Below are 27,453 nucleotides of genomic sequence, written 5' to 3'. Positions count from 1 at the left end.
GGTTAATGCATCATATATTCCACTGGTACAATACCCTAATTAATGGCACATGGTTTAATTAGCATCTTACAGCATTATTTGATAAATTTTATTTGAAACAAGTCTCAACTCCTAGACATAATCAAAAAGCTCTTCCGACTCCTTAAAAATGAACAGTCAGCCTTGGGATGTTAGCAGAAATGGGGAGAAATGGTCTAATGACTCCTCTTTTTAAGTGCCTCCCAACTGGGATTAAAGATCACTGGGAAATTTCTGAAAGTAACCTGAGCATCACCTCTTACAGGTGACATTTAACAGGCCTAAGGTGGGGCTTGCACATAGTATTAAGAAGTAGCCCCAGGTGATTCAAAAGTATAGTAAGGGTTGAGAAGGGAAAGGAGTTGGGGAGTTCCCTTCTGCATTTAACACTCCATTCCCGGGGGCTGGCCTAACAGGGAAGGTAAGGCAGACTTACATAAAACAAACAGACTATTCCCAATTTATCTCTAGAAGTGTTAGCGGTTTAAGAGTGGGCAGCTACTGAACTATTCAGAAGGGAGAACAAAACTCTATAATAAGGAGTTTGGATGTGGCCCAAGTGCAAAACAGGCTGGGGATTGGGAAGAGGCTGGGAGCAGGGCCACTCGCCCGTGCTTTCAGAGAGCTCACCATATGCGGAGGAAGACTGTCTTCTACATGTTACACTTCATCAAAAGACTTGCTTAAACTAAATGCAGTGAAGATCATCTACAGTGCAAAAAAAAAAAAACCAAACCTGTTAGAAATAACCCTAATGAATGGTCCTTATGAGTAGGCCCTATGTGAAGGCTGGAGCTCTTAATTTAGGTCTCTGTTTTGAAAACTACATTCTGGTTTTATTTCATGCCAACTTAAAGGCGTGTCTTGGTTCTACTGCCTTCTCAATCAGTCTGAACAATGGCTATTGGTTAAAATTACTACTGACTTAAAACAGGGGAGCTAAAAACATACAGTTGCTCTTACAAATAGGTCTGTGTGGAGGCCAAGTATTTTCAAAAGTTTAGCCAACTCACTAATCATGGTCCTTATAATTTAATGAACTCAGCATTTGCCTACTTTCTAATCTATAAAGCTCGGTATTTTTGTTGCTTTTTAAAGCAAATGGCAATTTGAAAAATCTTCAGTGGTATTTTAATTTTCTACCATGAATCTCCCTGCTGTTAATTCTACTGTAGGTCTGCAGCAACAGAAACAGGAAAATATCAGACTTACCCAAATTATGCTTTGTACTGTTGTGTTCCCAGGTAGACGTCAGGCCCTTGTTAAAATATTTGTTAAACGAACTCCACCTGTATTAATCCAAAGTGGCTGCTATTTCACAGGTGAGCTTCATAGCAAACAGAGGTTACTAAAAAAAAAAAGCATCTGATACGTAACATTTAGTTTTCGATGTGAATAATCAATATTCTCAAGGAATGGATGTGCAGAGAAACAGTATAATAACAGATACATGGAAGAATTTTCATTGGGAAAAATGTACTTTAAGGAAAATTATTAGGGCTTGTATCTATAGAAAGACACCTATGGTCCACCAAAGTTTGTTAAGTTAAACTACTGAAAAGTACAGGCATCCATGGGACTTCCCTGATGGCACAGTGGTTAAGAATCCACCTGCCACGGGTTCAGTCCCTGGTCTGGGAAGATCCCACATGCTGTGGAGCAACTAAACCCGTGCGCCCCAACTACTGAGCCCCCGTGCTGCAACTACTGGAGCCCGGACACCTACAGCCTGTGCTCCACGACAAGAGAAGCCACCGCAGTGAGAAGCTCGTGCACCGCAACGAAGAGTAGCCCCCACTTGCTGCAGAGAAAGACTGCGCAGCAACAAAGATCCAATGCAGACAAAATATAAATAAATAAATGAAGTTAATACAAGTACAGGTCCACAATCCCTTCTCCAAAACCCTTGGGCTCATTTGCAGCATTTTGGAATTATGAATGTTAAATAATTTTTTAAAGCACACTTATAATGTAGCAACCCATAGAGGTCTGAGGCAGCACCTAGATCAAACACAGAAAGTAATCAAACATTAAACATTGCCACAGTAAAACGTACGAACAGTCCCATTTAATACCATAAATAGCCTCAACAGTTCAGATCAGGTTTTGCTGTAAAATTATATACACAATTCTTTTCCAGAGTTCTGGATTTTAGAATTACAGATAAGAGACTTGGGGACCTCTGTAAAATAAATGAATTTGTATGGGAATGGGAACTATCCAAAATTTTAAGAGACCTTCCCTGAGACATTACTCTTTTTGAAGAATTTGGAATCTTATTGTGAGAACCAATGAAAGTTTAAATATTAAACCAATGAATAATATTTAAACAGTTTTCATGGCATTTAAAAAATAAAAAAACAGTTGCATTATAGCAGAAAGTCACATGTGTTGCATCACTCAGTGTTACAATTTAATGACAGGAGATAACTAAGCATCAGCACCATAAAACTGTTAAGATGTTTCTTAAAATTCAAGTAAACAGTTCTAAAGCACTGAAAATTCCGTTTAAATACCAACCTGCAGCATCAATAGTTTTAAAAGCTATAACCCAGTGACTGGTTCTCACAGTAGTCAGTGACTATTCTGGCAACTGTAGGACAAAGTTCTTCCATTACTAAATACTAAGCTTTCTGATAACCTCCCACTTAGCAATAGTATCTCAAGAGTCACAAAAGGAAAGGACTATAAGTTATTTAGAGAACTATTTGTAATTTAGATTTGCACAAGGACATGTATTCTAGCAAAAAAGCAAAGACTATTTTCACCATACTAATTTTTTGCTTTCATAGATTCTCAGAATAAGGTTTACATAATAATTTTTAACCCTTAAAAGTCAGCTCAGTTCAATTACAACCATAGAAACTGTACTGGTATCAGAACATAACTATTTTATTACAAAACTTAACAGTATTTACAAAATGAAAAAATAATCAAATGACTATTGCAGGCCAAAGTTAAAGGTTTTTGAGCCGTGATTGAAGAAAAATTAAGCAACATTTTCATGCACTCACACACCAGATCATTTGTGAAATATGCAAACTCTTAAAATTCATGTTAGTAAAACTTCCATGTATTCACAATACTTGTATGTTTATTGGAAGATGCCAAAAAAAAATCCATGGTTCTGTACAGTAAGTTTAATATTAACACAGTTTGTTCATTTCCTTTAATGTTTTTTGGCTTTCATGAATACTCACTGCATTGAACATTTTGCAAGTAAGAATTATAATAGTACCTCTGTCACCTTGCTGGATTCATCACCACAAAAAAACACACTAATAGTTAGTTTAATGCTTTTGCAGTAAACTGAATAGTTATAACTCCAAAGTTATATTAAACTGAAGCCTTCATTGTGGTCAATAGCTTGGATCAGTTTAGAGCGTAGAGTTTCTTTGTCCGTGTATTTTGGAAGATCCAGAAGATTAAAACAGGTATGGGAAACTGGGAGATATTCCTCACCACCTCCTGTTGACTGGATGACTAGTATTAGACTCTTCATACCAAGAATAGGAATGCGATCACTACCTGTCAAAAATACTGCCAAGAAAAAAACCATTGAGCCAACTACTTTTTATCAAAACAACAATATGGAGTATCAAGTTATTAAGACAATCACCACAGCAAAGCTTTACAGTAACATTTGCTCTAATGGAAATGTTACTTCTACTGGAAGCCTATCTCCAGAATTTGTGGAAGCATGATTTTGAGACACATCCAAACAATATTTTTTCTTTAAAAGTGTAATCTTAATATTAGCACATAGGAGATGCTTAATAAATGTTTAGTACATGAATTACTACTGTCCCTGAAACACTCTGAGAAAACTTCTTTTTGAAAAGAAGAGCCATTTAGAACTAGTTTATAAACAAAATGCAGTTTTGATTATGATCCCTTTTTCTACTTGTCTTGTTTCTGTCATTTTTAAACAGAAATTTATAATTGGCAGCCAAATCTCAAATCACTGAAGATGACCTGTCATCCTATGATATGCAAAACAGACACAGATTAGGCTATAAATAAGAGAAGTCCTGGAATAGAAGAGTTCTATTTTCTATACCAATTCCCAAAGTTTTCATGCAGAAGCAAGGAGAAAAAGAAAATGAAGACTGAACACAGAAAAGAGCTACATTGCAGAGATCTTTTTAGAAATTCTAAAAGGAATTACATCCCTAGTTTATTGTAATCAGTGTTATAAATTGTTTTCTTTCATCTGAAAGAAACAATTCTATTTTGGAAGCTTAACTGAATTTAGCTTTCAAAATATGAAAACACATGTAATAATGTAGATTAGAAAAATTAAAAACAGGACCTTGGTATAATAAGGAAAAAACCTTACCCACTAAAGTGAATCAATTAATCTCCTGTGAGAATAAGTTTATTAGATTCCATTCTCATAAAACACAAAATTAGAAATACTTACACAAAAATTGCTTTTTCTTTTCCAATGGTAATTCGTGAAATACTTCCCAAAACATTTTTATTGTAGGATGTTCTGCCCAATATTCTCCTTTGTATTCTGTATTCTAAAAACAACACAACCTTTTATTAATATTAAGAGATATGTTTTATCTCGAATCTGACAAACTGGCTTCCTTAGCACATAAAGCTAACATTGTCCAGGTGTTTGAAACTCATGTGATTCAGTTAACTACTTACTACTACTTGGGCATTTTGCAATTGTTAGTTCCAGGGGAAAGGGAAGAAAATATGTATGAAATCAGCAGAAATGTCTCCCACCTCCCAATTCAAAGAACATGATAGGACTGTAATATCTTCCAAAGTAAATATTTAAAGGATAAACCAGAATTACTAAAATATTAATGGATTATTAAAGTTCAACATGGAATTAAGTATCTGTAATAATTATAAAATTTTCTTTCCCTATATTGATGAACAGAAGTCATACTAATAATTTTGTATTATTCTATCTTCTCTTTAAAAAATAAATGGTTCTAAGACCAACACCGGTAATTTTCTGTGGTAGTTTCCAAGATGGCCCTCAAAGATCTCTGCCTTCTGCTATTCATGCCCTTGTGTAGTCCCTTCCCACACTGAACAGACCTGACCTCTAATGATTAGGATATTGTAGATATGAGAATGCATGACTTCTGAGGCTAGATGACAAAAACTTCTGTGGCTTTAGCTTCTTTTTGATCACTCAGTCTAAGGGGGAGCCAGCTGCCATTTCATGAGGACATTCAAACAGCCCCATGGAGAGGTCCTCATGGTGAGATTCTGAGGCCTTTGGTCAACAGCCATATGAGTGAGCCATCTTGGAAGGGAAATTCTATCCTTAAATCTCAGATGACTAACAGCAACAGTCAGTATTATGACTGCAACCACGTGAGAGACCTCTGAGCTAAAATCACTGGACTAAATACACCTCTGAATTCCAGACCCTCAGAAACTATGAGAGACAATAAATGTCACTGTCATCTTTCAGCCACTATGTTTTGGGGTAATTTGCAACAAAACAGCTAATACACTTCCCCTTTAACACACACTCCTTTCTTTGTTCATCAGGCCAATTTCTATTTATCCTTTAGGGTTCAGATTAAATGTCACCTAATTCATTCATTGACTCATTCAACACATATATAATGAGCTTTAGTCAAAGTTTGGGGCCGTGGGGAAACTTCAGTGAACAAAGTTCTTACTTACCTGGTGGAGTGTACCATCTATGAGACGCTTTCCCAGTTTCTGTAGCCTAGGTCAGGCTTCTCCTTATATACCATTCACTAAACTCCCTTCCTTTATATTCATCACAGTTCAATTACTTAATGTCCAGCCTCCTTACTAGAGGACAAAGACCATGTCTCAATCTTATTTACTGCTCTCTTCCTAATCTGTTGCATAGTATCAGGCAACCAGTAGGGGCTCAATGAATATTTGCTTGTGGGCTTCTTGAATTTGGGGCTCTTTTTGTAGCCATGATTATCTCAATGACTGAACGCCTGAGAAATCCACAACATATTTGCTATTAAATTTTTTTTTTTGCGGTACGCGGGCCTCTCACTGTTGTGGCCTCTCCCGTTGCGGAGCACAGGCTCCGGACGCGCAGGCTCAGCGGCCATGGCTCACGGGCCCAGCCGCTCCGCGGCATGTGGGATCTTCCCGGACCGGGGCACGAACCCGTGTCCCCTGCATCGGCAGGCGGACTCTAAACCACTGCGCCACCAGGGAAGCCCTTGCTATTAATTTATAAAGGTTTGGAGAAAATGGTTTGATTTTAGAAATCAGCTGATGTATTAACTTGTTTGAATTAGTCTGTGACCATGTTAGTGAAAGGAGAATGCCTTTCACTAACATGAAATGAAATGAAAGGAGGAAATGAAAGGAGGATGCCTAGTTTTTTCTATTTTCCTTTTTTTTTAAACCTCAAGATGGTTCTGGGGAAATGTCTACACAGTCCTGATGAAGAAGAGCATCTAAAGTCATAAATCATAATCAATGAAATTATAATGAATCAGATACACAGTGGAAAAAACTAAGTATACTAAGTACACTAAAATATACTTTAAAAAATGTCCTGTCTTACTGAATGAACACTTCTATCAGTTATATCTTCAGGCAAGGTTTTAACTACTTGCTGAGTACCCTTCTAAGGCTCTGGAAATACAGCAGTGAACACAGAGAAAAAAATCCTGCCTTTATGGTGCCTACATTTGTAGTGGGGGGTAAGGAGCAGCAGACAGTAAAGACAAAGTTTTATTTAGTCAAATTCAAAGAAGAAAAATAAAAGCACAGAAGGGAGACAGGGATGTATATGTGCACGTGTGCAATTTTTAGTAAGTTACCAAGTGAAGGTCTCTGAAAAGATATAAAGACATAAAGGAAGTGAGAGCAAGAAACGTTTGGAATTACCAAGGTGAAGGGAATTTCAGGCACAGGAAATAGAAAGGCCACAAGACTGGAGGGTTCTAGGCTCAGCAAAGAAGCCAATAAGGCTGAAGCAGAGAGAGAGGAGGAATGAAATAAGATGAGGCAAGAAGGATAAACTGTGTAGGATCTAAAGTGTGATGAGAGGTCATTACATTGTTTTCATTGTAGAGTGACTGGAGGTGGGGTCCATTTCCACTGGGGTATCCTTAAAGTCAATACAGCTTTCTTCTCTTCAGCAGATCAATTTACCCCCAAAAAGAAATCTTCACTCTCCTTCCTAGAGGATTTAAGCCTGGCTACCAGCTTTCTGAGTGCCAGCTTCAGTTCTACCTGTTTTCCCAGATTCTAAAGCCTCTCTCCAGAGTTGTATTTTGCTGGGTAGGAAAGGGGATGTGAGAGGTCTAATAATTCCTTAAGCCAGCTCTGAAGTAATCCTATTGCTCTTAGCCCTGTCCTGCATCCCTGCCATTACAGTAGCATGACGTGCCAATTCCTGAGCCTTTCAGAGATTCTACATTGTGACACGGGTTGCCTCTTGACAACCCTGTCCCTCTGGAGGCTTCCAATTCAATTTTCTTTGTTCTAAGTCACTCAACTCATCCACCTATTCTCTCTCCTTTTAAAAATATTTATTTTCCTTATTTTTTTTTGCTGCATCGGGTCTTACTTAGCTGCAGCACATGGGATCTTTGTTGAGGCATGCAGGATCTTCTTGTTATGGTGCCACTGTCTGTTCGGGTCTCTCTCTAGTTGTGGCATGTAGGTTTTCTCTCTCTAGTTGTGGCGTGGGGGCTCCAGAGCATGTGGGCTCTGTAATTTGTGGTATGCAGGCTCTCTTGCTGAGGCGTGCGAGCTCAGTAGTTGTGGCGGGCGGGCTTAGTTGTCCCGCGGCATGTGGGATCTTAGTTCCCTGACCAGGGATCAAACGCACCTCCCCTGCATTGGAAGGTGGATTCCTTACCATTGGACCACCAGGGAAGTACCCATCCACCTACTTTCTATCTTCTAAAACTATTTTTTCTCTTGCTCACTGTATTTTTTTTTGGGGGGGTGGGGGGGGTGGTTATTCCTATTTTTATTCCTTTATTGTCATTCTAGTGAGATTTTGGGAGGGAGCAGAGAAAAATGTGTTTATTCCAATACGTCTAACCAGAAGTCCTAACTTTTTTTTAATTTAAAACTTTTATTCCCTAGATTATTACACAGTAAAATTGACTTTTTCTGATGTGTGTATAGTTCCATGAATTTGAAACACATGTAGAGATAAACCACCACCACAATCAGGATACTGAACAATTCCATCAACCCAAAGAACTCTCTTGTGTTACCCCTCTGCAGTCACACTCTCTCCATCCCTAGCCCCTGTTCACCATAGTTTTGGCTTTTCAAGAATGTCATATAAGTGGAATCATATGGTATGTAATTCTCTGAGACTGACTTCTTTCACTCAGCATAAGGACTCTGAGAGTCATCTCAGGCATTGCATGTGTCAATAGTGCCTTCCGTTTTAACACACAGTAGTATTCTACTGTATGGATGCAGCACAGTTGGTTTATCCATTCACCCATTGAAGGATATCTGTGTTGTTTGACTTGTTTGCAGATTTTTAAAAACATAATTAAAAAAAAAAACTTGTAGTAAAATACACATAACCTGAAGCTGATCATCTTAACCTTTTTAAAGTGTACAGTTTGGTAGCATTAAATACATTGGCATTACATGCAACCATCACCACTTTCCATCTCCAGAAGCTTTTCATCTTCCAAAACTGAAACTCTGTACCTATTAAACAATAATGCTTCTTTCCTCCCTTGTTTATAGATTTTTGTGTGAACATAATATCTAGGAATGGAACTGCTAGAGAATGTAACAAATATATGTTTAATTTTATAAGAAAATGTCAAACTGTTTCCAAAGTGGCTGTATCATTTGTATTCTCAACAGCAATGTATGAAAGTTCCTAATGCTTTGTATCCTTGTTAGACTTAATAACATATTTTTTATGTTAGCTAACTTAACAGGTATACAGTATAGAACTACTAATGCAAAAGCTGTATCAGAGGTTGCTAGATTACAAAGATGGAAAAATGTACAGATCAACCCTGCATACACCTTTCTTAAAGTTGATCTAACGTAGCACTTTTCACTAAATGTTTATCTGAAGAAATATCTGAGAATTACTTGTATAGAAAAGAAGGAAAAGAAAAAAGTTGTTTAAAAATTCCCAATCTTCTCCCTAAAGTTTCCTGTATTGGTTAAGGCATCAGTAATGAAAATCATGAGTATTATTTATTCTCTGATAAAAAACGTAATATTGAGACTAATCAGAAAAAAAGGAAACAAAGATCTTAATCACTGTGAGTGCTTTTCATAATGGTTTTCCTAGGATTGAGGCAGAATGAAAGCCCATTCAGTTTTAGCTGGGGCTTCTATTCAGCCTCTATCATAGATAGTATTTTTCTATATGAATACCACCAATACCAGAGATATAAAAATGCTATCTAATTCATACAATTAAAATTCATTCATTGTGGAGTAAGAAGGGTACAGTGTTTTCCTATAAAAACGATAGTACTAAATAGTGTAAAATGGAAAATAATAAATGAAAGAGCAAGATTTCCATCAACAAGCCATGTTTTCCTTTTGCCTTTCCATTTAAACAATATCAGAGATTTGTTTTCCCCTACCTTTTCCAGTTCCTTCCAGTCATAATTTGTATTTCCAATAACCATTGCTTGTAGTTCATTAGGCTGGAAGAGCTGAAGGACTTTTCCTCCACAGACCTTATGAAAGCCCGCATGAAAAGCATCAAATAAGGAAGCCACTGATTTATTGAATATGTAATCCACATAAGCATCAACAAACTCCTGCCTAGAAATGAAAAAGCACACATGCACAGAATATAAAAATCACTTTTTATAGAGAATACATATTGAAGTCTTATTAAAACTTTGAATGCAGCTGTACTTTTTGCTACTTATGTATAAAACTGAGAAAGTATGAGTAAGGTTCAAAGGGACAAAGTCTTTATGAAGAAGTCTATTATTCTTTCTATACAAAAATCTGGTATATCTATGAGGCATGTACAATCTCTCATTTACAGCCATTCTTAGGCTATTTCTAAGTGAAAGATTTCATTTCCTAATGGGGAGAATGATGATACAAATGGCTATAAAAAAATTTTTAAATTCACAAATTATTCAGAATTTATACGTACCATTCCACATACATCCCTAAAAAGAATAACCTCTTAAAAATACTAGGTGACAAAAAAAAATGAGAGCTTTCGGATTCAGACTATTTGACAGACTACAGTCTGTTTTTCCTTGGGTTTCAAGGAATCTGATAACACAATTTATTTAAAAAACTAAAAACCCAAGAGGGACACTAAGTATTCTTTAAGGATAATCATTAAAGATTACAAGCGCAGTTTCTTTTCAAATGTATGTGCACATACATATAAATACACACATACACATGAACACTTTGGATGCTTTTCTTCCTTTATGATACAAAAGGAAACCCCTTTACCCAGTAATTAGAACTACAATTTTATTCAATTTGTTCTGTTAGCCACAAACACTTTATGAGCTATCTGGTCAAACCAATAATGAGAATGGGTACTAGAGGATTTCGATATTTCATACTCCTGTTTTCCAAATTAAAAAGGATGATTCTATAAATGGGAATACTGGTAAATTTAGTCATCTACAGATAATCATTTTAGCAAAGTTTAAAATAATACCAAACTGAATTTACAAAGAGGGGAAAAAAAAAAAGGTTAAAGGAGGATATTATAAAACTGGGTGGCCCTAAGGAAAAATTAATAATAGCATATGCTTATCAGCATAAGGTTCTGATGAGAAGAAACAGATAATTTTGTAATGCATAATTTTATAATTAATCTAATGAGAAAGTCAAATTTATACTAGTTAAGTCTCTTTAAGTACAAAAGGTTAAATTGTTTTATGGGCTAACATTTTTGCCTTCAACACTTTCATTATGTAACTAGGACTGGCAGTACAAAGATCAAAATTCTTTAAATTAGTTCTAAATAATCTATGGGAAACAATATTTGTTAGAAACTTAAAGAATTAGTCCAACAATAGAAACTTTAAAAGCTGAAAAAAATAATCTTTCTAAATCATAGTCAAAGTTTTTCAAAACCAAGCTTTTTTTTAAAGGGTAAGTAGAAAGACCTAAATTATTTTCACATTATTTTTGAAACAGCTTTGTTTTTTATCAAAGTAGAAGTATATACATTTTAAAATGTCAAACAGTAATAATCCTAACAGCCAACATTTACTGAGCACATACATGTGCTAGGTACTACTCTAAGCATTTTAAAATTATCGCCTCATTTAATCCTCAGAATAACCCCATGAAGTATGTATAATTTATCATCCCATTTTATGGAAAAAGAGACTATGAGGCATGGAGACATGAACTAATTTACCTAAACTTAGTTATACAGCTTCTAAGTAGTAGAATCAGGATTATAATCATTTGGATCAAGTCCCTGGCAATTTGAAGAAAACTATTTGTTAACTATTTTTGCTATTCCTTCTGATATTTACCTTCAAACTTCAACACAGTTCTATTGTTATTCCTTGATTTACAATTATAAATATTATCTGATGCAGTGAATACTGAATATTGGTTCAATATTTATTGTTAACATTTTTATGATTATAAATATTCAGCTAGGGAGTATTCTATGATTACTTTTCTTAAAAAGAACTTTTGTTTCCCTTAGGTTGCTACCTCATCTCCAACTTCAACAGAAATGTCAATCTCCTCTAGATTCATTCAAATATTTTAGGTTGCATTTTTCTCCTGAAGACATTCCTCCTGGAGCCCTCCATCTTCTTGATCTACCGCAGACTGACTGCTCTTTCTAAATCATGTACACACTGCTGTTCCTCTTTGTCTCTATTTGTTTTTTTTGGATCCCCTGTCTTCCTCGTTATTGGTTCAATTCCTTGTTTTGGTAGGACACATCCTCCACACATTCTTAAGAAAAATGTGCTGGAAGTAAATTCTCTGAGACTCTGCATGTATAAAAATGTTTTTATACACCACATATTTGATAGTTTCAATATAGAATTCTATGTTAAAAATAATTTTTTTCCCAGAATTTTGATCTCCTAGCTTCAGTGTCATTCTTTAGAAGCCTGATGTTATTTTGATTCTTAATTCTTTGCGTATGGTCTGCTTTTTTTTTTCTGAAAGGTTTTAGGGTCCCTTTTTCTTTGGGTTTTGAAATTTCATGTATTTTTGCCTTGGCGTATGTTTTTTCAGTTCACATGCTTTCCATCTTAAAAGGCATGTCACTCAGTTCTGGGAAGTTTTTTTTCGTACCATTTCTTTGACAAATTTCATTCATTCCATTTCCTTCAGTGAATTTTTTTCAGTTTTTAATAGTATCCTTATGGATGCTACTCTTACCATCTTGAGGATACTGATTTCAATTTTCATTGAAGTTTTGTTTTTCATCCTACACTGTTTGTGTTTCCTTGGCATTCTTTTTCACTGTTTTGGTCCTTTCTTAAATGTCTACTGATCTTTGGTTATTCACTTACATTTAAAAGTTAGGCAGTTTTCCCAGAGAAGAATCCTCCAATATAGAGTGTCAAGGAGGAGGGAGCTGTAGACTGTCACTTAATCTCCCTGTTTTCATTTCAGCCCTTTGTCCCTGGCTGTACCTAACTGCCCTCAAATCCACAGTTCCTTTAGTTCAATCTCCCCAGAATGTAAATTTCCAATCTGCCTAGGCTGGAGAGGGGAAGTTGCCAGCTACTTGTGTACTAAGGGAAATGGGTTTCTAACTGCTTCTTATAACAGCCAATCTTTCTGTTTCCAGCTTCCCCTTAAACTCCACAGACATACACATTTTAACCTGTTTTTTATTCTCAGTGCCTGAGGCCTCTGTTCTGCAATATGAACTGTCTGCCTTCTTGGCTCCCAGTCCATCTTATGTTGCAGCTTTTTCTGGCTGGCTGAAGTTAGGCACCACTGGCTTCTAGCTTCCAAAAAGGTGTTTGCTGTTGTCTCCTCTCCCTTCTCTTTGTTCTTGTTGTTAATGATCTTTTAATCCCTTTATTAATGTCTTAAAAGGAGCAAAAGGAAGATTAATTACGTCCTTACCATTCAAAATAAGTTTTATCTGAGTAAAAACTTAAGGTTGTGACATATTTCTAAATACAGAAGAAAATGCCTACTGAATCTTTTTACTACCACTGATGCTGCTTATAATTCACTTACCGATTTTGTTTGTTAACAGCTGTGTCTGCACCATTTAGAACCAGTTCTTTCACTTCTGTTGCACCAAAGTTTTCAACTGTGATCTATTAATTTAAATTTTTAAAAAAAGTCAATGTCAGACTCAAAACTTATTAGATTATTTTAATAACCTATTATTATAATCTACCTTTCTCTCATTAAATATAAGAAGTAATAAATTTGCAGTAAAATTCTGCTACCATAAGCTTATTTGTGAATTCTGCATAAAGCCACAACTAGAAATCTTCATCTTCTCTGGCAGTTTGAAATCCTACCTTGACTAACTAATTACAAATCAACAAGTGTTTGGTTTGTTAAAAACAGGAAACTGAGTATTTATCATGTGTAAAACTTCAGAAGGGTCACTATAGGAGTAAAATATTAGAAAGGATGTTTTCCACGGACAAGTGAAAGACTCGAAGTCAGAATGCATTCAGTTTAGACTAGCTATGCATTATTCCCACATGATAGCTGCTACTCTTGAATTCTTCCTTGCTGCATTCTTAATTACAAGTTGTTTTTCCAGTTTGCCATTAATTTGGTCTATAAAGAGTCGGTTATTTTGAAACTTTAAATTTCCCTTACTAGTGTACTCATTTTCCTAATGTTACCATCCCCACCTTTGAATCTTTCTTCTTCCTATTCCCTTTTTTTTGGAATATTATCCTCTTCTTTTGAAACATTTTTTTTTAGTATCTGTTGTCTATAAAACACTATGGTGGGAGTGGGATGATAAGAGATGAATAAATCCCTGCTCTGGAGTTTACTATCTAATAAAAGAGGAGAAATGTGATATGTAAACAACTCATTATAATAAAATCAATGCTATAATACAGACATGAACAAAATACTACCAGACCACAGAAGAAAGCTTACTTCTAACTAGAGGAAGCATTAAAAACCTTGAGGAAGAAATGTCATTTGAAAAGCACCTGGAAGGGTAAGTAGGGCTCTGAAAGATTAGGAGAGGGTGGAAATTTCTGACTGAGTACAGAGACTGAACAAAAGAATAGATATGAGAGCAAATATCAAAAAAAAGTATGCCCCTAAAAAGCAAGGATGGTAAGGTATATAAAAGAATATTGTGAGACATGACAAAATGCAGTATGAATGGAAGGATACAGTGAAAGTTAGAAAGAAAGCCAGATTACAAAGGTCTTTTAAGTCCATTATAAAGCTATTACGCTACAAGTAATAAAGAGCCACTGAACGTCTGGGAAAGAAATGGTAGTAGGAAGGAATGTTTCAATTACCACAGTTCTTAGATATACTAAGCATTCACAAACTTGGTGACTGATAAATCAGAAATTAAATTGCTTGGAACCCAATGTTTCAGTCAATTGAGATGAACAGTAAAGATTCAATGATAACTGACATGGTTATAAGTGAATCAACTGAAAAGGAGAACTAAAATTTCATAGTAAACAGAAGTCCAAGGAGAATTTTTTTTCTTGAAAACTATTAAACATTATTAAAATAAATTAACTTATTTCCCCTAAATCTATCAAATTTTCTTATAACTAAACTATGTGCCAATTCTTAAAATGATCAAAGAATGGATAAACTTTATTGAGGGGGCACATAATTTTTTGGCAAGTTGTGTGATAGTAGAATATGGTATCTTTTGTCAGCTTTGACCATAAAAACATAAAGAGAACTGTTTAGGGGTGGGGGACAAAGTTTGAAAAACTGAAGGTTTTACCATTTTCCCAAGAGTCTAATTTATAATACTGAAATTGTTACTTCTGAAGTGACTTATAATCCTTGCTGATTTTCTCTTCTTTAGTTGTCAACTAGTCTACTTCTGCCAGATTCTCATTTGTCAGTGGCTTTGCATGTAACTGGATGATTTACTGAACACCCCTCTCAGAGAATTAAGTTCTGTATCTTTCACAAGATTTGCAATTTCATCTTTCAAATAATATTCCAATGTATTTGTATTGCATCCAACCGTAAGACTAAATAGGCAAGGATGAATGTTAGTGTGAAAGGGATATCTGAGTGGGAATTAATCTTTTAGGTGGCAAATTCATTAGTGAATATTTTCATGTTACAATAACCTATGCTTCTCTAAACATTCTTGTAATTGCAGACTCAAAAAATGAACACTTTAATAAAGTGGACCCCTTGTATTTGTAAAGATCTTTAGTATAATGTTAAACAACAAAGGCTTTGAAGTCACAGAGCTGGATACAAATACTATCTCTGAAGTGTGATGATTGTTTTCAGTTTTCTTTATATGTAAAATAAGGATAATAATACCTATCTCTTGGGATTATGAGGATTAAATGAAATAATGCATGTACTGTGACTAGCATACAGTTAATGCTCAATAAATGTTAGCTAAAGGGTTCTTTAAGAATATCATCCATCAAAATAAAGAAAACCATAAGGCACAGCTGATAAATAAAAAGGGATGATGAACACTCAGGCTACTCTATGACTTTTCATCTTACCGTAAAATTAAGACAAAATGTTTCCTCAACATCATCTTCTGGATAATCCAGTAACTGTTGCATGCTTCTGAAAAACAATATATGTTTCTTTGAAGTAAAATATTATTGAGTATTTTGACTATTTTGCTTATGACTAAGTATATATTTTCATTCATTCTTGATCAAATCCTTTTGTTAATTTGTACTTTTACATTTGTTTCAGAATGGTGGATGTACAATGGCAAACTTATAAACAATGCTGAAGAAAAAAAATCCTACTCTAAGGCTTTCATCTCCTGCTTTGAATACAAAAGCATGTATCCACCTATTTTCAACACTTGTTCTTATTTATATACAATTTTTATTCCATTTTATGTAATAAATAAAAAGAAACTTTACATATTACATGTAGGAATGAAGGTGATTAGAAGTAAAAGTCCAAATAAATCATTTAACTACATTCAGGAAACATTACCTTCCTAAATTTATTATCAGATATTCACAACGTATTGTTAAACTAAAAATTCAGTACATGGTTTTATACACATAATGCTTTCAGCAGAAAATTCTCAGTCTGAGTAACACAATGGGTTTTCCTTTATTAGAAGGGCTATTAGTTTATTTTGGAAATTCAACAAGAACAACAGAAACATAATTATTCCTAAAAGGAAAGCTTCTGGACATTCCCCATTTCCTATTTTCTAAACCCCACTCTTGCCACTTTTTACAACTAACCTCCCAACATCAGGCATTAGTTCTTTCAAATCATCCAGAGATGGCTTCTTTTTTAGCAGTTTCTTATACAAAGCCAAAGGAAAATGGAGGTCCACAATAGTAAAATTATAAATTGCTAATCCACAGATAACACCAATCAAGTGGAACAAATCACTGTCTTCAAATGTCTAAAATTATAAGGGAAAAATAAGTAAAGACTTGTTCTCCAAGTTAAAACATTAAACTTTCTCTGATTACAAAAACACATACTTGTGGTAGAAAGTTTTGGAGACACAGAAAAAAGTAATGAATAATAGGAAAAAAGTTCATTCTCATTCCCATCTCCCTGGGACAATATCACTGTTAGTATTTTTGCACATTTGCATTCAACGTATTTTCTGGGACAAACAAAATTAAAATTTAGTTGAGACGATACTAAATATATAATTTCACAACTGGCTTTTTCCCCAGAAATAGAATCGTTTTCACATCTTTAAACATTACATTAATAAATGAAATGATTACTAGAACTTTTTTTCTGACTTAAAAAATTATACACATTCAAAATTTGGAAAATAAAAAACCTAAGGAAGAAAATGAATTAAACACCTGTAATCCAATCACTGAGAAACACCCAAAAACAACGATTAAAATTTTTTTTAATGTATTTCCATCTACTATAAGTTCAGAAAAATAATTTAAAACATTATATTTAAGGTTTTCTCATTTTTCTAATTACAACACAAGTATTTTCTTATGTCATTAAATATTCTTCCAGGACCTCCCTGGTGGCGCAGTGGTTAAGAATCCACCTGCCAATGCAGGGGACACGGGTTCGAGCCCTGGTCCGGGAAGATCCCACATGCCGCAGAGCAACTAAGCCCATGCGCCACAACTACTGAGCCTGCGCTCTAGAGCCCACGTGCCTAGAGCCTATGATCCACAATAAAAGAAGTCACCGCGGTGAGAAGCCCACGCACCACAATGAAGAGTAGCCCCTGCTCATTGCAACTAGAGAAAGCCTGAGCGCAGCAACAAAGACCCAAAGCAGCCAAAAATAAATTAATTAATTAAAAAAAAAAATTGTTCCAGAACACAATTTTTAATGGTTGCATATTATATCATATAAAAGTTCCATGGCTTACTAAGTTAGCTATTTTAACTATAGTTGGACATTTAGATTATTAAAATATTAAAAACAATGCTTATTCCCCTCACCTCTCCCACCCCAGTAATCTTTAGAGAATTAACATATGGTCACAGGAAATTCAGTAAGCATGACAATTAAGAGCAAACAATTTTTAAACTAGATCTGGGGCTCCAGACCTGGTTCATTCACTATCTAGCCTCAGTGTTTTCAAGATAAAAGTAGTATTAATTTCATATGGTTGTTGTGAGGATTAAGTGGAATAATGTATGTAAAATACTTTTAGCACAGTTCCTGAAGCACACAGTGAAGGCTCAATAAATATTATTCGAATTAGCTAGTAATTTTCAAAAGAAGATGGGCATCTTTTTTGCATATATTTTGGTCCGTAGTTTGGAATACCTCCTTAGAAGAAATTCTGCTTTGCAAGGAAGAATTTCAAAGTCAAAGGAAAGTTAAGCATACTATCAAACTCTTTTCCTCCACAACTGTTCTAGTTTGTACCGCCATTTGTAGTCCAGGAAAATGACTATCTTTCCACATTTTCATCTGCATACACATACCATATACACATAAAACATATTTCTGAATTTAAAAAATGACAACTTGTTTTACTATATATTTTTTACTCTTGGTGATACTGAAAATTAGGGATTTGTGTGTTTGTGAAATGCCTCTTTGTATACTTGGCCCATTTATCTTTTGGGGGCTAGTGTTTACTTATATATTTGTATCTGAATTCATCATATGTCAGGGTTATTACCCTGTGTCATCTTTGTTACATGTATGCTTATGTTTTGTTATATCATATTTTTCATTGGTCAAATTAAACTTTTTCTTCTGTGATGTCTTACATTATGTTGAAGTTTAGAAAGTCCTTCTTAAGTAGGGCAGACTGAATATGTGTTAATCTCTCTTCTTCCAGAAATCCCTCTAAGTGAGAATAAAGGACTAAAAATGGCATAAACCCACAAGAAAAAAAGAATAGGGGAGGGTTTTAATAGCACTAAAGAGATTTCAATATTTCAAAATATGAGAAGTAAATGGATAGCTTGTCTGTTTCGGTAAAGCAGAAAAAACTGAAACAGTAGCTTTTAGAGGAAAGCCAGTAAAAAACAAGTTCATCTGTCCTGTAGGCTCAGGAACTGGAAGTGCCAATTAATACCTGTAAAGTCAGAGGTAGTCCAGGTAGCTCAGTTAGTAAAACATAAGAATCTGAAAGTCAGAGGTATCAGAGTGGGGTTGAAAATAGGATGCTTGCTGGAAAGGTTGTTGCCTTTTTGGAAAGGATGAACTAAAGAGGCTTTGGAATCTGAGGTAGCTGATGGTCAGGGTGCTGCGTTAAAAACAAAGAGATCGGGCTTCCCTGGTGGCGCAGTGGTTGAGGGTCCGCCTGCCGATGCAGGGGATGCGGGTTTGTGCCCCGGTCCGGGAGGATCCCACGTGCCGCGGAGCGGCTGGGCCCGTGAGCCATGGCCGCTGAGCCTGCGTGTCCGGAGCCTGTGCTCCGCAATGGGAGAGGCCACAGCGGTGGGAGGCCCGCGTACTGCAAAAAAAAAAAAACAAAAAAGAAAAAAAAAAAACAAAAAAGAAAGGGATCAAATGAAGGTCTGTACAGTGAACAGTGAGAATCCTAGCTTCCCTTTGCAGTGTTTGGAACACTACTAGAACACTGACAGCCAGGGCTACAACCTTTCCTGTAAACACAAAGAATAAAAAACTTACATATGCTGACATTTGAGGGTTCGCCCTTGAGAGGCCCCCACCTAATCACTCTATGAATAGGGCTAGTACACAGTGCCCATACACATAAAGTATCTAGGTAGCATTTCAGTGTCACACTCTAAAATAACAAACAGCCAAGAACCACAAGAAAAAGACAAAAGAAACAAACACAAGAAAACTGGATGAATAAGAGGTATTATGGAAAACAAAGAAAAACAATAAATTTTAAAAGACTACATTTAAAAAGATTAAAATCATAAAATATATCTTTTCAGAACATAATGGAATGAAACTGGAAATCAATATCAGAAGGAAATATGGAAAATTCACAAAGATGTGGAAATTAAACAACACACTCTTAAAAAAACCAATGGGTCAAAGAAGGTATCATAAGGGAAATCAGAAAATACTTAAGAGACTCCTGAAAATGAAAATACACACACAAAAACTTACGGAATGCAGGGCAAGCAGTGTTCAAAAAGAAGTTTTTATATTTGTAAACATCTATTAAAAACAAGGGGACTTCCCTGGTGGTCCAGTGGTTAAGAATCTGCCTTCCAATGCAGGGGACGTAGGTTTGATCCCTGGTTGGGGAACGAGGATCTCACATGCCACGGGGCAACTAAGCCCATGTGCCGTAACTAGAGAGCCTGAGTGCCACAACTACTGAGCCCACGTGCTCTGGAGCCCATGTGTCACAACGACTGGGCCCGTGCACTGCAACTACTGAGCCCACGCACCACAGCTAGAGAGGCCCGCGCACCACAACGAAGATCCTGTGTGCCACAACTAAGACCCGATGCAGCCAAATAAAACAATTAATTAATTAATTAAAAAGAAACAATTTCTCAAATAAATAACCTAACTTTATATCCTAAGGAGCTACAAAAAGAAGAGCAAACCAAACCCAAACCTAGCAGAGGGGGAAAATAATAAAGATTAAAGTGGAGATAAATGAAATGAGAATGGAAAAGCAATACACAAAGCAACAAAACCTAATGGTGATCCTTTTCTTTTTTTTTGGCGGTACACGGGCCTCACACTGTTGTGGCCTCTCCTGTTGTGGAGCACAGGCTCCGGACACGCAGGCTCAGTGGCCATGGCTCACGGGCCCAGCTGCTCCGCGGCATGTGGGATCTTCCCGTACCGGGACATGAACCCATGTCCTCTGCATCGGCAGGCGGACTCTCAACCACTGCACCACCAAGGAAGCCCCAAGGTGATTCTTTTAAAAGATTAACAGAATTAACAAACCTTTAGCTAGAATGACCAAGAAAAAAAGAGAGAAGACTTACTAAAATCAGGACCGAAAGTGTGGACATTACTATCAACCTCAGAGAAATAAAAAGGATTATAAGAGAATACTATGAATAACTCCATGCCATCAAAATAGATAAGCCAGATGAAATGGACAAATTCCTAGAAACACACAAACTATTAACTGACACTAGAAGAATTAGAAAACCTAAAGAAACTTATAACAAGAGACTGAATCATCAATCAAAAACCTTCCAACCAACAAAAACCTGAGACCATATTCTACCAAACATTTAGAAGAATTCACACCAATCATTCTCAAACTCTTCCAAAAATGGAAGAGAAGGAAACAGTTCTTAACTCATTCTATGAGGTCAGGTATACCATGACACCAAAGCCAGACAACGACATCACACACACACATTAAAGAAAACTATACAGCAGTATTCCTTACAAATAATAACAGAAAAATCATCAACAGAATACTAGGAAACTGAATCCAGCAGCACATTAAAAGGATTACACACCATGACCAAGTGGGCTTTATCCCAGGACTGCAATGTCGTTCAACATAAGAAAATCAACCAATGTAATATATCACATAACGGAATGAAGGAAGGAAACCACGTGATCATCTCAACTGATGCAGAAAAAAACATATGAATAAAATTCAACACCCCTTCATGATAAATAAACTCAGTAAACTAGGCATAGAAGGGAATTTCCTTAACATGATTCAAGGTATTTATGAAAAACCCACAGTTGACATTCCACTCAGATCAGGAAAAATTGAGAAGCATGTCCACTGTCACCACTTGCATTTGAAAGCACACTGGAAGTTCAAGGTGGGGCAATCAGACAAGAGAAAGAAATAAAGGTATACAAATTGGAAAGAAAGAAGTAAAATTAAATCTATTGAATTTATAGATGACATGATTTTGTATACAGAAATCCTAAAGAATGCACAAAACAAACTATTAGTGCTAATAAGTGAATTCAGCACATGATCAACACAAAAAATCAGCTCTATTTCTACACAGTAGCAATGAACTAAAAATAAAGAAAATAATTCCATTTACGATAGCATCAAAAAGAATAAAATACTGAAAATAAATTTAACCAAGGAAGTGTAAGACTTGTACACTGAAAACTATAAAACATTGCTGAAAGAAATTAAAAGACCTAAGTAACTGGAAAGACATCCAATGTTCATAGACTAGAAGATAATATTATTAAGATGGCCATACTTCCCAAACTGATTTAATGCATTCTCTATCAAAACCTCAATGGCCTTTTTTGCAGAAATGGAAAAGGTAACTGTAAAATTCATACAGTTCATTCATTCATACAGAATTGTAAGGGACCGCTAATTGTCAAAAGAATCTTGAACGAGAAGAGCGAAGTGGGAGAACTCACACATTCCAATTTTAAAATCTGCAAAGCTATAGTAAACGAGACAGTGTAGTACTGGCATAAGAATAGACATATACACCACTGGAATAAAATTGAGAGTCCAGAAATAAATCCATATAGCTACAGTCAATTAATTTTCAACAGGGTGCCAAGACTTAACAAACAATGGTGGGACAACCAGGTATTCACATGCAAAGAATGAAGTTGAACTCTTACCTCACACCATGGACAAAAATGAACTCAAAATAGATGAAAGACCTAAATATAACAGCTAAAACTATAAAACTCTTAGAAGAAAACTCAGGGGTAAATCTTCATGACCCTGAATTTGTCCATGGTTTCTTAGTTATAACACCAAAAAGCACAAGCAATAACATAATAGACAAAAAAAGAAAAAAAAAAAAGACTTCACCAAAATTTCATACACTGGGAGAGAATATTTGCAAATCATATATTTGACAAGGGTCTAGTATCCAGAATACATAAAAGAACTCCTAAAACTCAGCAACAAAAAGAAAAACAAGCCAATTAAAAAAGTGTATAAGACTTAAAAAGACATTTTGCTAAAGAAGGCATACAAATGGTCAAACAAGCACATCATTAGCCAGTAGGGGATGCAAATCAAATCACAATGAGAGGGACTTCCCTGGTAGTCCGGTGGGTAAGACTACATGCTCCCAATGCAGGGGGCCCCAGGTTCAATCCCTGGTCAGGGAACTAGATTCCACATGCATGCCGCAACTAAGAAGCCTGCATGCCACAAGTAAACATGCCGCAGCAAATATCCCACGTGCCACAACTAAGACACGGTGCAGCCAAAATAAACAAATTAATTAATTAATTTAAAAAAAACACAGTGAGATACCACTTCATACCCACTATCATAATAAGAAAAATACAGAAATACATATATAAAATATATTTAAATATATATATATATTTTAAAGGAAAGTGGCAAATGTTGACCAGGATTGTAGAGAAATTGTAATCCTCATGTATTGCTGATGGGAATGTAAAATGGTATAGCCACTGTGGGACACAATTCGGTGGTTCCTCAAGAAGTCAAACAGAATTATCACATAACCGAACAATTCCATTCATAGGTATATACCCAAAATAACTGCAAACAATAACATGTACACAAGTTTTCACAGCAGTACTATTCATAATATTTAGCCAAAAGAGGTAAACAACCCAAATGTCCATCAACTGATGAATGAATATACAAATGTGGTATATCTATATAATGGAATATTATTCAACTATAAAAAGGAATTAAGTCCTGACACATGATACAACATGGATGAGCCTCGGAAACATTATCCTAAGTGAAAGAAGCCAGACACCAAAGGCCATACACTATATGGTTTCCATTAACAGCAAATATCAAGAATAGACAAAGCCACAGAGATAGATAGTAAAGCAGTGATTGTCTGAAGCTGAAGGAAGAAGGAAATGGGGAGAAACTGCTTAATGTCTACAGGTTTCCTTTTGAGGTAATGAAATGTTCTGGAACTAGAGAGTGGTGATGGTTGCACAACACTGTGAATGTACTAAATGCCACTGAATTGTACATTTTAAAATTCTTAAAATGATGAATTTTATGTTATGTGAATTTTACCTCATTAAAAATAATATTAAATTAAAAAGAACATATAGCCCTCTGCCTTCCTCCTTCCTTCCTACACCTTCTCTGAGGAGGTGGTCCAGTATGTCTGGGGCTAAGCTTTTGGCCAATGTAACCAGAAGACTAGCTACTTACTGAGTAAATACCTGGAAGATGATGGCTGTTAAGTTTCTCACTAGTGATTTAAGTCACATAAAACGGAAAGGGAGAAGGCTAAAGTAAACTCTGTGGTGTTTGTATAGAATTAGAGGTGTCAGTATCATCTCATGGTTTTTAACATGTGTGTATGTATATATATATATACACACACAAATATGTGTGTGTACATGTATACATATATATAAATATCCATACATGTTGAAATCCAGGAGATGTATGCCATGTGTGTATACATACATATAGTTACTAGTTCTGTCTGCTGTGAGACTCTGAAAGCAATGACTCCTTGGTAGCAATGAATACACGTAGCATCCAGAGCTTGACTTCTAAATACCATTTTATACTTAAGGAAGTCAGGGCTCTTAGGAGAAATGGCTAAAGCCAGGACTGGGGTAGAGAAAACACAAAATGAGCCTGGAACATTTTCTGTACCAAATGTAATGAATAATTAAAGAACAATGGGGACATGTCAAAAGTACACAGAAGAAGAGCAGCTCTACGGGGCTCCTATTGCCCAAATCAAGATATAACTGAAAAGGTATAAGAGATCCACAAGGAATTCCCTGCTGGTCCAGTGGTTAGGACTCCGCACTTCCACTGCAGGGGGCATGGGTTTGAGCCCTGGTTGGGGAAATAAGATCCCGCATGCTGCAAGGGCACGGCCAAAAAAACCCACAAAGATATACAATAAAGCTTGTTACGACTGCCCCTCCCCTGGTCTCAAAACATTACCTTTCTGCAGAACTGAATAGAGGCCCATAGAACGCTTTGTGTTCCTGGCAGACAGGCCTCCACCCCACGGACACTCTTCAAATTCTATCTGCTACACCACTACAAACTGCCCTAAGAGATCAGTGCCAAGAAAGAGACCATAATTTGAACAGATTGTCCACCTACCTCAGAGGCCATCAGGACTATTCAACCATGTCTTACATGCCTAACTGTCAACAAAGGAGGCCTCAAAACTCACAGGTTGTCCGTAACCCACTTCCATGTGGCAGTGTACAGGCCCTAAAATCTGACACAACGTTACTAACTGTCCCTGCTCCACCAAACCCCTTCTCTGTTCTGGAACTCACAATCTATCATTTGGAAAACTGCCTATATCCTAAACCTCTCCAAATTCTCCTTGCTCCTTGCCCCTTTTCTAAATGAACAAGGCTGTCTCCTGAAGATGCTATTTCCCCTGCAGCTCATAATAAATGGTGTTTGTTTAACCTTCCAACCCCTCATACAACCAGGCCTAGAGAGAGGTCTCCTGGCTCTTCACTCCTTCTAGACCTCCTTCCATTTACCTTCTTAAAATCCCAGCTTCTGTCCAACACATGCCAACTGACCATTTCCCTGCTACTGTTCCTTGTGCTGACATCTAAAGACATTCACAGTGCACTCATTCACAGATTCTGGCACTATCTTTTGCTTTCTTTTTCTACCACTATTCCTGCCATCGTTTTTGACGATTTCAATACCCGGGCCAAAAAAGGCATCCAACACACTAGCCTCTCAGTTCCTTGAACTGCAATTTTCCAACAAAATATTTCCAACAGTCTTGTCCTCCCATCACATCTCAGACACCCATTCCCATGGTCATATTTTATATTTAAATGCAACCACCCAAATTTTAAGCATTCCCTATCTGACCATCATTTCTTACTTTGTAACTCACTCCCCCCAATACTTTGACTCACACTACAACTCAACTCCACCAGCAACTACAAGCCATTAACCACACTACTTTTTAAAAAATCATCACCTCCCAACCAAGTCCTTACATTTTCCTCCTTACAAAGCTTAAATTCTATAATCAATCAAGATAATCAATCTTTCTTCCCTTCTGTTTATACTCACTTGCTAAAACCACAACCTAGTTAAATCAACTGTCTGTCTCATTTTTACCTCTACCCAAGCAGCTAAATGTGACTAAAGAAAAAAAACACAACCATGTTGACTGGTCTCCTTTTAAAATTCATGAACGTAAGTTTCAAATGGGCCTTCAATGCCGCCAGTCTAACCCTGTATTTATTTACATGGTCATCTTATTTTCCCACTCCCCTAAGTGATTATTTCACTCTTTCTCCTTTCTTCTTCAACCCTCCAACAACCTTCCTCCTATTTGAACTTTCTAACAAACTTGCGTCTTATTTCACTGTAAAGTAGAAATAATTCTAAGAGAACTTGCACAACCTCCCACCATCAAATCTACCAGAAGATTTGTATTTACATACATACTTGGCTTTCTCTCATGATATTATGGATCTATGTGTCTGATTAGAGTCAATCCTCCACTAGCATACTCGTCTGCATCTTTTCTTCACAATTTAAGGACTGTGCTCCTGCGGCTGATATCCCCTCCTGCAAAGCTGATTTTCTACTTTCTGAGTAATTCATCACAACAACATGCAAACATGCTTTAATTTCTCATGTAAAATAAAATACCCTTTCTTTTTTTTTTTTTTTTTTGCGGTACGCGGGCCTCTCACTGTTGTGGCCTCTCCTGCTGCGGAGCACAGGCTCCGGATGCGCAGGCTCAGCGGCCATGGCTCACGGACCCAGCCGCTCCATGGCATGTGGGATCTTCCCGGACCGGGGCACGAACCCGTGTCCCCTGCATCAGCAGGTGGACTCTCAACCACTGCGCCACCAGGGAAGCCCCTAAAATACCCTTTCTTGATGAAGAAAAAAGTATGTATAGTATAGCACTTCTTTTTAAAAATACTTATTTTCAAATACTTTAACACTCACAAGAAATTACACAAATAGTACAGAATTTCTCTGTACTCTTTACTCAGTTTTCCCCAATAATAACAGCTTAAATAACCATACTTCAAACCAGGAAACTGACATTGGTATGTGGTATACTACTACATACGTACTTATATTTATTTTTTCAAAAACGGTTAAACTATAACATTCCTTTTGAAAAGAATAACTTTAAGAGGAGGGAGGAAGTACAGTGGAGGGGGTAGAGACAAAAGTTATACTTTTTTAGATACGTTATTTTGTAGACTTGACTTTGGAACTATGTAACTATTTCATATAACTATAAAACTAAATAGAAATTAAACAAGCAATCCCTAAAAATTAAAAATTCTACAAGTTAACCTACGTGTGTATCTACTTGGTATAATGATACAGAGTGTACCAATTTCAAGTGATATCAAAACACAGTTATTATAGAGATGTTAAAACAAACAAACAAACAAACAAACAAAAAACACAGTTATTTGCCTGCGTATCTCACCTGGGGTATACTCAAAGGGCAAAAAAACCCTGCAAAATACTTAAAAATGAAACAAAACAAAACTACAGTTGACCCTTGAACAGCTCAGGGGTTGGGGCGCTGATCCCCTGTGCTGTCGAAAATCTGAGTATAATCTTATAGTCGGTCCTCTATCCTCAGATTCAACCAACTGAGGACCGTATAGTATCACAGTATGTATTTATTGAAAAAAATCTGCGTATAAGTGAACCTACACAGGTCAAACCCATGTTGTTCAAGGGTCAACTATATTTTCAGTTATCATAATATTGGTTGAAAGGTTGGTATTGTTAGGCAATAAATGTATAAGTCTGGAACATTTTATCACACCAAGTACACCAGGTAGCAAGGAAGCTACTAAACAGTACTAAGATTGTGTCAAAAGGACTCAGGTGCCAAGCTGAAGAGCTCTCCCTGGATAAAAGTGGGATAATATTAATAAAGATAATAACTGCAATAGACTGAAAAACATCAACTATGTTTAAGTCCATGAATATATAATAATATTCGAAAACAAAATCAAAAAATGAAT

The 27,453-nt window shown here is 36.2% G+C and overlaps 1 protein-coding gene across 3 annotated transcripts in view; it reads right to left on the bottom strand.

The window, feature by feature from the left end:
• Positions 1-3,014: 3,014 nt before the first annotated feature.
• The window catches only part of HERC4 (HECT and RLD domain containing E3 ubiquitin protein ligase 4), a 133,319-nt gene continuing 108,880 nt past the window's right edge, over positions 3,015-27,453 (bottom strand). The window contains exons 20-25 of one of the 3 annotated variants that reach the window (XM_065894787.1): positions 16,356-16,522; positions 15,642-15,708; positions 13,168-13,250; positions 9,591-9,774; positions 4,442-4,544; positions 3,015-3,558 (exon numbers count right to left, since the gene is read on the bottom strand). In XM_065894787.1, coding sequence (XP_065750859.1) covers positions 3,350-3,558; positions 4,442-4,544; positions 9,591-9,774; positions 13,168-13,250; positions 15,642-15,708; positions 16,356-16,522 — 813 coding nt within the window. In that variant the 3' untranslated portion in view covers positions 3,015-3,349. The remainder of the gene's footprint in view (positions 3,559-4,441; positions 4,545-9,590; positions 9,775-13,167; positions 13,251-15,641; positions 15,709-16,355; positions 16,523-27,453) is intronic. The other 2 variants (XM_065894788.1, XM_065894789.1) reach the window with 2 other exon arrangements.

Source organism: Phocoena phocoena, chromosome 16 (genome assembly GCF_963924675.1).
Source record: "Phocoena phocoena chromosome 16, mPhoPho1.1, whole genome shotgun sequence".
Lineage (NCBI taxonomy): Eukaryota > Metazoa > Chordata > Mammalia > Artiodactyla > Phocoenidae > Phocoena > Phocoena phocoena.
The sequence above is the reverse complement of the archived record's forward strand: the minus strand, read 5'-3'. Positions and strand labels throughout refer to the sequence as shown.